The 12405-nt window shown below is 47.0% G+C and overlaps 1 protein-coding gene across 2 annotated transcripts in view; it reads left to right on the top strand.

The window, feature by feature from the left end:
* Positions 1-12405, top strand: part of GRAP2 (GRB2 related adaptor protein 2) — a 62456-nt gene that overhangs the window by 33062 nt on the left and 16989 nt on the right. For both annotated transcript variants that reach the window (XM_059401961.1, XM_059401963.1), the window contains exon 2: positions 9361-9452. In XM_059401961.1, the coding sequence (XP_059257944.1) occupies positions 9375-9452 (78 nt within the window). In that variant the 5' untranslated portion in view covers positions 9361-9374. The remainder of the gene's footprint in view (positions 1-9360; positions 9453-12405) is intronic.

The raw sequence follows: 12405 nt of genomic DNA, 5'->3' as shown, positions 1-12405 counted from the left end.
GCTTCATTCTCGTTTGGATTTCACCAGCAGGATTCATAGTGTTTCTGTCGACAATTGTCATTGCTTTAGGGAACAATCAGGAGAGCACAAGAAAATGGCAAGAGATACCTCAGTCTGGCAGCGGAGTGGGGCTGGGTGGGCTCTTCCTGTTTCAGTACTGTCGCTGTTTTTTTTGGTTGATGTTTTCATGGTATTATTTCAGTAAGAAAAGTGTAGAAGGTGTAAAAACAAAAAGACTTGAGGTACACTTGCTCTAACCAGATTCGCGGTAAGTCACTGGCATTTAGAGGAGAAAGAAAAAGAGCTCCGAACAAAAGCAGACTAGATTGTGAGGGATGTGGATGCTGCAAGAGGTTAGAAACCCACGACCTCGGAAGACAGAAAGAGAGAGCGAGACAGGAGCCAAGGGAAAGGCAAGGAGAAGAAAAGCCGCGTGTAGGTTTATTAACTGAGATTGCTTCCATTTCGGCAAATGGGCTTAAAGCTCGTGATTGCTTCGTCTGAGGTCAGCCGGGTTTATTGCAGACTTTGCCTTCTTAGACCAAGGAATAAGGGGCTTGGATTTTGTGGATATGTGAGAATTGTGCCCAACAATTTCTTGGCTGAAGGATGGCTGCCCAGGAAGGTATAGGGGACCCTGAGCTCATTAGTCATTATCCTGAACTAGTGCAGGAGTTTTATTTTTGCTCGTACTGGCACAGGCAGCGTGGTGAAGGGAAGAGAGCACAGCCTCAGGGGCGAACAGACGCAGACGGTAATCGCGCCCCTCCGTTTTCCAGCTATAAAATGGGCGTGGCAGTCATGGTCGTACTGGTAATGATGATCATAATCATAATCGTGTCGCCAAGTGCATGCGAAGCTCTTGGCCCATGATAGATCACATCAGTACATGGAACTTAGGCTCAGCTGGCTCTTGTCTCTAGACTTGGGTGAGGCAAACAGACGGCAAAGCTTGGAAGCCAGATCAGTTTTGTTTCTCAGCCTTCCGTCTCCCCACTGCCCTTTGGTTCAGGCTGTCTTTTGTCTCTACTGACAGGATTGTCTTGATGACAACTCTTTGCGTCCTACCTTCTGAAATTGCTGCAGCCAGGACTCCATAGGGAGTAGAGAGAGAAGCTAGCGTTCCCCCAGGAAGGGGGTATATGCTTGGCGGATTTTTGAAAAACGGGATTTTGAAACTGTTTTCTCTACAAGAAAGGAGAGTAGATAGAGGAGAAATGACTGGAGAGACACCGAACTGTCGAACACCAAGGATGAGCGGGGTGTTCCACACCCTGTCCCCGGCCACACTGGGAATGAGCATTATTATCTGAATTCTTGATGCAAAACCTGAGGCACAGGGGAGGTAAGGTTCCCAGCTAGCAAGGAAGCAGCAGAACTGAGATCTGAAACCAGGTCTGTCTGACAGCCAGGTCTGTGCCCCGCCACTGTGCCTGGGAACCTCACGTTACAGAGAATGGCAAGTTAGGGAAAAAAAGAATAGAAGTTGCTTGAGTGGGAGAGAACATAGGCATTACACTGAAAGAAAAGGATATTCTTCTTATAAAAAGTTTGAGGACCAGTGAAATTTTATATGATGTGCTTTGAACTTGGGGCGGGGTGGGGGGGAAGAGAGGCACCTGGTTGGCTTAGTCAGTAGAGCAGGCACCTCTTGAACTGGGGGTTGTAAGTTTGAGCATCATGCTGGGTGTAGAGATCGCTTAAAAAAAAAAATCTTAAAAGTTTCACTTGATATGTCAGACTGGTGTTGATTACAGAAGATTGAGATGATAAGTAACCAGAAGAAGGAAGAGCAAATGACCCTCTGTCTTGGGCATCACTCAATTTAGAAGGCAGGGGAGGAGAGGGCACCTATGCAGGGACAGTCCCCCAATTTGTCTCCAGCCTCTTCTACACCCTTCTCCTTGCCCTCCCTCCCCACCCCAAAACAAAAAACCTTAAGCAGGAAAAAAGGAGCTAATTAAAAAAGAAGGAAACCTCCTTGAGACCGGTGAGATCTCCCTGATCCACAGTGACAAGCAGGGACGTACAGAACAGCAATTTGATTAAATAAGGATAAAAGAGATTTATAGTTGTGCTAAGTTTGTCTGTATGTCTTTGGAATATATTTATTTGGCTTCCAAACCTAAAACAAGTGCCTTCTAGCTGAGGAGATGATTCCCACGTAGAAAATAGGGAGACATCTACAAGGCAAGACCAAAGCGTAGACCGAGACCCTAAGCGGTTGGTAGAGGGTCAGCAGGAGGTGCACTGGTAGGGACAGCATCCCAAGGTCATGGTGTATATAGGCAGCCTCAGCGAGGCGGTTACGGGCTGAACCTGAGACCCCTCCTGCCCATGTCTCAGCTCTCGCTCCGGGACCCACTGCCCATTCGCTACCTGTCACAAGAGACAGCTCCGTGCTGCTTTCTGCAGAAGTGAAGCAGCCAGAGGATGACTGCTGTGGGAGAAAGACTCCCACAGGGCAGATGGGGCCCTCTCTGAAGGCTTCTTCCTAAGCCACTTCCTCATGTCCCCAAGACTGGCGTCAGCAGATCAGCTGCTAGGGAATTGCTTTTCTCGGACAGGCTGTGGAGGCCCCTCTAGTTCCCCGTGTTCACCCCTGCCAGTTGTGCTGGGGGAATTTATGCCTGCCCGGGGCTTTGGAGGGGGAAACAATGAGTCACCTCGGGACAAGAGAAAATAAGAATGTCTCATGTGTGCAAAATCATTTAAAATGGACGCTTTTAGAGGGTACTAAAATCTCAGCCAGCTAGCCAGAAATGGTTTGGTGAAGTATAGTCCACTTGTCTTTGCTTGCTTTGGTTGCAATAAAGTCAGAAATATTTATATCCCATGGAGAGAACACCTGTGGAAACAGGCCAGGTCCTCCTAAGAGGGCTATTTTTATTCCCCTGAGATCTTGAACCTAAAAAGAACTGATTCCCCATGTCTGACTGGGGAGGTCTAGTAAGTGAAGGAGCTGCTGGTCCTAAATTTTTGAGAGCAGAGGCCCCCGATGGCCATTCTCAAGTCCATGGCTGTCTGCAAGACTGGTACCGCCATGATTCAACCCCCACTTCACCCTCTACATGTGGCCACAGATCCGAGTCTCCAGAGAAACCAGAAGGAGGATCTTACTAGAATAGGATTTGAGGGTTTCTATTTTAAAGGGATAAAGTTATTTTAAAAAGTTATATTTTAAAGGGATGAGTTAGAAGTAATTCAAGAGTAGGCACAGTAAAGAAACGTGTATACCGTGTTAGACATTCAGCGAGAAGGTTAACATTTCCAACATGACCAGCTGATGAAGAGGTATTCTGTAAGCAGGGATTCTGCTGGTGTAGACTAGAGCAAAAGTGTTGCCCTTCGAAAGCCCAGAATGAAAAAAGGCCAGCCCTTGATTTCTTGACCATGCTCAGGCTTTGTCTTCCCTTCTTTTACTTTCTTTTCCAGAATAGATTGATTTGGGTCCCCGGAAGAATATTTAATCAATAGCCAACAGGTGATTTATAGGTAGTTGTCCATCCTAGCTTACAAATTTTCAAGGAGGGCCATCTATGTCCTTTCTTGGTGTCCTGTTCCCATGTCCAATGTCCAGAAAAAGGTGCTAAACTAAAGCAAAGAGTCTCCAGCCATAGCTATAGCGTTCAGATAAGAAGAAAAGCACACAGTAGGAATTCCAACATAAATCATTAACCTAGAATCAAAAGCAGGAGTGAGGGACTCATCACTCTGAGATGCCTGGGACCATGTATGTTTCCAGGATACTCGGGGAATTAGAGCAGCAGAATATGAGCAGGAGCCAATGGCTTCCAGTTCTTTCCCAGTGAAGTCATTCTGTATTGTGTGGGCTTTAGACTCCTTGAAATGTTAAAATATACATGCCCTGAAACACACAAGAGACAAGGAGAACAATGGCCAAACAATGTCTAGATAAAGGTTGTGGAGACGCATGATGCACACATACACACACACAAAAAAAATTTACAGGATGGACCCGACGGTTTGGGGTACACCATTGCCCTCTGTTGGATTAAATAAATCAGACCTTTCATGTGGGTGTGTGTTTTATTATCTCTGGCTGAGTTTGCGGAGAAGGCAGGGCACCTTTGACTGGGAAATTAATTCATCCTTGTAAATGGGTCCTCTGCCTTCCCTGCGGAAATCAATCACAGTTGTAACTCTGATGGCAGGTCGCTTATCAGGTTTTCATTCACTCAGCATTTACTAAGTGCCTACTAAGCACTGGTTCGATATTGTAGGGAATCTAATCAGTAACACCAACCCCTGTGACCATTTAGGGAATGTCTACTGTGTGCCCATGTCTCTACACACCGGGATGCACAGCACCCGTGAAATAGATGTGGTCACTCCAGTCTAATGGACAGAGAAACAGGACACTTGGAAAGGGAATGGCCCATCTTGGATTTAAATCCAGGCCTATCTACTCCTAAGCCCATACTCAGTCCATGAAGCTACAGCTCTTGCCCTCAGGAAGTTTCCAGGCTACTAGGGAAGAAAGATACAGATATAAGGGTCTCTACCAGGGGTCCACAAACTACGGCCAGAAGGCCCCACCCATCACACATTTTTGCTTCGTGGCATGTAAAAATTATGTGAAATTCAGATTTTAGTGTCCATAATAAAGTTTTATTGGAAGCCTGCTATACCCATTCAGTACTCTTCTCAGGCTGCCTTCCTGGCTACAGCGGCCCAGTTGAGTGGCTGTGGCAGAGATACAGACCGCAAAGCCCAAAATATTTACTCTCTGCTCCTTACAGAAAAGGTCTGACGGCTCCTGTTCTGTACTCCAAGGTGGACCGCTATCTATCAATAGGAGAGGTGTTTAAAAAACGTTCTGGGAATTAAGAGAGGAAACTAACATGTATTTAACTCACAGTGAGAGGCACTAGAAGGATTTACAGGTGTGCTCTGTTTTAAGATGCATAGATGCATGATAACACAGATTTTAAAACAGATAAATTAAAAGGCAGTTATTTGCATAACAAATTTTCCTTTTCATTTTGCAAAAGGGATGCACCATGGGGTTCCTTTATAGAATGAGCCTCTATAATGTGTGCTAATATGATGCCACTTACAAGTACTCTATCCCTAATAACTTTTCAAGAACATATCCATTGTGTACAGTGAGGCTTTCCTATAATCTTTTTTTTGTTGTTCCTGGCGGGGAAGGTTTCCTACTTCAGGAAAGTAATGGAACTGACCTTGTCAGTTCAGGGCAGGGAGTAAGCGTTCAGCCATCTCATTGACTCCAGGAGGGGCTTTGCCTGACGAATAGAAAGGCTGTGGGTTCCGAATGTCCACATTATGTGAACTTAAAGTGCCCAGAGAATTTTACATTTTTAGCCAAGCTCTTCTCTTTAGCTGCCCTCAGAGGCCTTTCATGTCAACTCCTCGCTGTTCTATCACAGCATTTCAGACACAAGATAAATTAATAAAACTTAATTTGTTGTTACCATCCTGATAAAATGCTGAAGGAGGTATTTATAAAGAGCAGTGTTTTTCTCAAAAAAAAAAAAAAATAGCTTAACCGAATTATAGTGTAAACAGGTGCAAGTCACATAATATCTAAATTCGGGTTCTCCCAGGCCAAATAGGAGGTGGTGGTGCTGCGGATTGTACTTGGGACCCAGCTCCTTCCCTCTTTGTGTCCTGAGCCTGAATCTTCCAACAGCTTCGGCTTCGTGGTGTTACGCAATTGCTCTTTTTCAGAGATGCGTAAAACGGAAGCCTTGACTATTCATAGCCAACTTAGGAGGAGCCTGGTTTCTCGCCTGGTACAGTTTTGAGGGTAACTACGTGTTTCTGAGCACAACCAATTAATCTGGATTTCACATGGCGGCTCTTTTAAAAGAGCTGTCTTGCAGCTTTTGTGTTCATCCTTGGTGGTGACTGTATTTTAGAAGTAGACAAACATTCCTGGTATATAAGCCTGAATATTTTTCAGGGTTTTGTTTTGGGTGGTTTTTTTTTTTTTTTTTTTTGGTAGTAAAAGAAGTTTAAATGGAAATGCAGTGGCAGAGAAAACCGTGCCTGGGGAAGTCCTGTGCGGTGTCGCCAAATGGCACAGCAGATCTGTCACGGGGCTGCTAATGGATGTGGCACGCAGTTCGTGAAGGGGCAAAGTGAGAGAGACGCAGGGGGATGGTGAGAAGCAGAGCCAATGTTAGGGGCAGGAGCCCTGCATGGTTTGGAGGTAGGATTCCTGGACAAACCGCATAGGCAACAGGGTCGGGGTGGGCGGGGGAGGCGACTTGCCTGCCCCTGGACACGGTCACTTGTCATTCACGTTCTGTAGCCGGCAGCATTTCAGCCATTTCTGAAGCAGATCCCTGGATGGAAACACACATTTAATCCGTCCGTGAGGTTCTTTAAAGAGACATCTCTGGTCTTCTCCTCCTGAGGTCAGGAGCGCTGTAACTGCACACAGCAGCTAGAAAGCTCCATTGCATTCTTGAACTTGAGCTGGCTCCCTTTCTCCCCTGCCGCTGCCCTTGTCTCTTCTGTCTTGGAATTGTTGGTACCATGTTTTTTAATATAATATATATATTAACATATATATATATATATATATATATATAGTAGAAGGTACAGACTATAAAACGAATGGATAAACACTGAACAAAATATGTTAGTTCAGTTTTCTTTTTCCCTGGTGGTAGTTTAAAAGTTTTCAAAATTAGAACTAATGGATATAGAAAAATGGGATGTAAATTTCCATGAATTTTTATGATCAAACAGAAGACAGACCCCTGGGGCTTGCCACTGCTATTAGGGAAGCAGGGAATGGTAAATTCAAGGGGAGAAATTTGCAAAGCCTTGGTTTTGGAACGAAAATAGAACTGACTCCACTCCCCCCTGAACATCTCCCTCCTACCAAACAGCATCTGAGCAGATTTCATTTCACAAATGGAAATGGGAAATGGGAGGCACACACATTTTTTCAAAGTGATTTCATGAAGAGTGGGCCTGTTTAATTGGGTTTTTGGAGCCAGGATTAATATTATAAACTAGGGAGTTCTGTGATGTGCCCATGAAGTTGGCTTTGCCATACTACCTGCATCCTGGGAGAAGGCAGAGGAAAGAGGCACTTCTCAGAAGCCATGCTGCTTCTGCCTTGGCCTCCTCACCGAGGTAACACCCGACCAGCCTGTACCAAGCACCCAGGCTGCATCCAAGCCACACGTAACATACAAAAGATCTTCCCAAGCTCAAGGTCACATCTAGAGCATGCCTGGGATATTTTTTCAACCCTAATTTATGTGATTTTCTAATACGTTTAGCATTTGCCCTCCCTTGTCTCCATCCTGCTTATTAAGGTAAATTTGCATAGAAATGGGATCTTGGATTTCAGGACCATTCACCTGACACTTGCTCTCCTGAGGTGACCAATATCTGCTGTGGATACCATGACGGTGACCCGCAGACATCACATCTTCCCACAAACCCAAGGCAAGGGCCTTAATTAGGGGAGGCTTTCATGTTAAAGCCACAAGGTGAAGCAAATCAGCAGAAGCATTTAGCACTCACCAAGGAGGGCAGAATACTCCTTCTTGTCGAGTGGGCCATCCAAGGTCACTGTTTTAATTTGCCTTAGATGGACAGATCCTGAAGAAAGGGTACAAAAAGTATATATATGTATTTTTGTTTGGAAATAAATTTTGGATGGTGATAAAGCTCAATTAACTCTGACATTTTACTTTGGCTCCTGAAATATCTTTTCTTAATATCTATCTTCAGGATGGATAATCGTCATCTCTATAAATTGCCTTTGGATGACTAAGCAAAGGTGAAAAATCAGAGAACCAAGGCCCTTGCTGTGACCACGGTGGCAGTTGGCTTTAATCCCCCGAACTCTGCGGGCTGCCCTCTCCCACCGGCAGCCACCTTCTTCATTTACCCAAATCTTGCCCCTTGGGTGGAAATTCCCACTGAAAGTATGTTTGTGGTCCTGGTTTACTCGTTACCGAAAGCCATTGGGTGTGAGGTGACTAACCAAAAGGGTTTCAGACTTAGCCAAATTCTGATAAACATAAATGCCAAACAACAGCTTCCAAGGCTGTCCTAACAGCAAACTGTCTTAGCAGAGAATCAGAGGATTTGCGGGTCATGGAGAATAAACACCAAATCTCGGAGAGGAAAGTTGATAAAAGATGGGAGAAATCAGAAGAAAACTCAGGCTGCTTTTGGCCAGGCTACCTTTGTTGAGGATAAATTCATTCCATACAATTATTTTTTTAAGGACTATTTTTTTTATCTGTTTAGAGAGAGACACACACAGAGAGAGTGTGTGCAAGTGTGTGCACAGTGGTGGGGCAGAGGGAGAGGGAGACCCCATGCCCAGTGCTGAGCCTGACGTGGGCCTTGATCTCACGAACCTAAGATCCTGATCTGAGGAAAATCAGGAGTTGGAGGCTCAACTGACTGAGCCTCCCAGGCACCCCTATTATTAGTTGAATATTATTATCCCCACTTTACAGATGAGAAAACTGAGACCTCAAGAGGTTTAGTTATTGCACAAAATCATACATCTTGTCACCAACAAAAGCAGGACTCTTTCTTACAGACATGCTTCAGTGTGTCCTAAAAAAACCCAAAAAACAAAAACAAAAACAATCCTAAAACTCTATTTCATTTGTAGGCTAACTTTTTTATTTCACATAGGCCTCGTGTATTCCTGGGGCGGCGGGGGGAGAGTATTTTAACTTGATGCAGAAGTATCAGAATGACATTTTTCAAATTGTATTTGGCATAGAAACAAGGAGGCTGACTAAACGAGTCCCCTGCCTCCAGAACCAGAACGCGTTCCACTCTCAAGCCATGTGGAAGGACACTGCGTTCCCCACTGGCCGTCGCTGCCTAATTCTCTTAAATGATTCAGATGTAAAAGAGAAAATGGCATCTGTCTAATTAACACTGCCTGGTTAAATATAGCCGCCAAGGGACAGCCTCAGGGCGATGTTTACAGAACAGTCGTTCCAGCCCCTCGAGCCTCAAGTTAGAGATGATAGCAAGTCTTCGGGCCTTATCAACCGGAAACAGCGATGCCCCAGAAAGGGTGACAGACCAGGCAGGCAAAGGGAGATGAAAGGAAGGGGAAAGGCATTGCCGGCCTCGGCCTCCGTTCCCTGTTCCTGGGGCATGGGGACTCCGGGAAGAAGGGGAAGCACAGCCTACAGGCTTCCCTCCCGCAGCAATTCCCAGGATTTAAAAGCCCTCCCCGTGGGCCTGGGCCTTCCGCTCAGGCCTGGAGGCCTTGGGCCAGGACCCTACCACCCGCCCAGCCTGCCACACCGCCTGCCGCCCTGCTCTCTTCTCTGGCCAGAGGGCATAATGAGAATGTTACTTGTCTTCCAGCTTCACGTGGGGACATGGAAGCCATCGCCAAGTTTGACTTCACCGCCTCAGGCGAGGACGAACTGAGCTTTCACACTGGAGACGTTCTGAAGGTGGGTGCCGTGGGGCCCCTGGGGTGCTCTGGGGCATTTAGGTTACTATGATCTGGTCCCCAAGTTCACTAACAACCCATGCCCTTGTTTCTTAAGCGCTACACACAGTTCCTTTCAAAAAGAGAAGTTCACTTCCAGCAGAAGGGCTCCTTCTGGGCTCCCCACCCCCACCCCGGGATCCCGTTAGCAGGCTGGGCGGTGGACAGAAGCCACCAGCCTTGTCTTGAGATGCTTGTGGACTGGAGAGGGGAAGAAAGCCATTGAAGAGCTCTGACCCATATTCTTGTCTAAGTGCTCAGGGATCACAGGTGAGGGAACAAGTGGCCCCACCTTGCGGAGACAGGGTGGCAGGAACTCGGTGGTCAGGGAATGCAGGGAGCCTGAGTTGGACTTTGACCTTGAGCTCAATGGTGGGGGTGGGGGTGGGCATTCAGTGAGCTTTGTGAGGAACTTAACAGGAAGGTGCAGGGAGACAGCCTAGGAAAGACAGCTGGAGAGGACATGGGCCAGTAGAGGCCACGCACACCGGCCCCATGAAGGACGCCCTAGAACTTGCCTAACACCCACACTTGAGCTGTAGTGGCTGCTTGGAGGGCTGTAGAGGCCTTGGACTTCCACATTCCACGCACCGTACTGACAGGCTCAAGTCCTACATCTTAGGCCCTGTTTGGAGCAAAACACAAACCCTTACACAGGCCCTTTGAGGATTCTGTGATGTCCGTGCCCCCCCCCCCACCTGGCCTCAGAGCACCCCCAGAAATCCCGACCCCTGGTCCTCAGCAGCCCACTTGGGCCTTCTCAGACTGCACAGCAGCACTGAGGCCAGGCTCTCCATGACGAAGTTCACTTGCTGTAGAGGGAACCTTGGCAGAACGGGACAGAGTGACTCAGAAAGTGTCCCTGGAGCACAGACCAGGTAGGAGGACTTGGTTTGGAACTTGAACACCCCCGGGACTCATCCTTCTAACTGTGGTCACCTTGCAAAGATCTAGTAATGTAATTGTGAAGAGGGTGTCTTCAGTGCTGGAGCTTCTCAAGGTCAAAGTGTTACCTGGGCCACTGACCCAAGAAAAGGTGACCTTCACGTCTGTGGGATCTTACCAAGGTCACAGAGGGTGACCTCTCTGTCTCATGGTGAACAGCCCCTCCCTTCTCTATGGGATATTGTGACCATGGGATTATCAACCACTATAGAGTGTCCTCACTCTAGGGGCCAGGGGCCAACCCCACCCCTCATCTCCCATTGCAAACAGAACCTAATATCTGGCTCAAAGGTTTCCTATTCCTCAGAAAAGGAAAAGGGGGGAAAAAAAACTTTCCTCAACTCTGCTTCTCAGTCTACCTCCCGATTTCGTTCCTCTCCTTCGCTAGTAACACTGGGAGAAGTTCTCTGTGCTGGTACCTCCACTTCCTCCGTTCCCATTTACTCCACTGGAACTTTCTGGAATCTGCCTGTTACCCCCAACACTCTCTGTAAGCCCACCAGTGACCTCTCTTTTTTTTTAATATATATATATTTTTAAGATTTTATTTATTTTTTTGGACAGAGACACAGCAAGAGAGGGAACACAAGCAGGGGGAGTGGGAGAGGGAGAATAGGCTTCCGGTGGAGCAGAGAGCTCTATGTGGGGCTCGATCCCAGGACCCTGGGATCATGACCTGAGCTGAAGGCAGAGGCTTTAACCCACTGAGCCACCCAGGCTTTAACCCACTGAGCCACCCAGTCCTTAATGTGGACTGTAATGACCTTACTGGAGCATCTGTGGAATTTGACACTGTTAACTGTCCCTCTTCTGGATCTGAATGGGGTTCAGCCTCTCTCCTAAACATGCACTCTGCCCTGACTATTTTTCTTTCTTGAGATCTCTTAAGCAATCCCCTTCTTCACAAGAGAGTGATCTGATGAAGTAAAAAGCAGGAGTTTAGAACTGGTAAATCTGAGTTTGAATCCCTGCTGACTAGCTGTGTGTCCTTGGGTCAGTCTCTTACCTCCTCTGAGCTTCACTGTCTTTATCTGTAAGTGGAGACCATATCTATTTTTCAGGGTTCTGGAAGGGATTAGAGGTAATGGCCCCAGCTCAAAGTGGATGTTTCATAAACAGTTGCCGTTATTTCAACATTACTCATTCCTGCTGCCAGTCAGACCATTGCCACAGCCCCTGGACTAACTTCATCCCCTGCTGTCTCTTATTCCTTCAACATACTGCTCTCAGGAGGATCTTTCTGGAAGACAAATCAGGTCAGATTACTTCCTTACTCAAAAGCATTCAGTGGTTCTCCATTACCAACTGACTGAAATTCAAGCCACCTTGTCCCAACCTCCTCTCTAACCTCACCAAGCTCTTGCCCATGAACGTGCACATATATGCACACCCATGCACACACTTCTAACTGTGGTCACCTTGGAAAGATCTAGTAATGTAATTGTGCATACTCACAATTGTACATACACATGTACATACACACCTTTGTGTGTGCAATGCCCCAGGTCACACTGCCATATACACACTGTGCTGTGTCAGGTTCTCCCTGTGCTCCGAATGCCTCTTTCCTGTACACACGTATTTGACCATGCCTGGGAAGCCTCACTCCCTCTGCTCTCCCGATGGCTCCAGCAAAATTAATCACTCCCGCTTCAGCTCTCGCACAGCGTTGTACACGCACACCTCATTCAAGGCACTGACGATCTCCGCTCCCATGAGCGTTATCCACGAGCAGCCATGCCCTTGCGCACCCTCTACACCCGTCTCTCATCACAGCCCTTACCCTGCGGGATCCTGACTGCTGGCTCCGCCCGTGTCCAAACCAACAGATTGTTGACCCTCCCTAACATTTGATGAGTGAATGAGTGGTTGATTCCTCCACTGGTCTGTGAGCTCCCTGAGAGCAGAGCCATGCCCGGTTCATCTCTGTGTGTTCACAGCAGCGCCCCACACAAGTCCCGGCCCCAAAC

Source organism: Mustela nigripes, chromosome 6 (assembly GCF_022355385.1).
Source record: "Mustela nigripes isolate SB6536 chromosome 6, MUSNIG.SB6536, whole genome shotgun sequence".
Classification (NCBI taxonomy): Eukaryota; Metazoa; Chordata; class Mammalia; order Carnivora; family Mustelidae; genus Mustela; species Mustela nigripes.
Note: the sequence above shows the minus strand (reverse complement) of the source record. Positions and strands in the feature narration are given on the sequence as shown.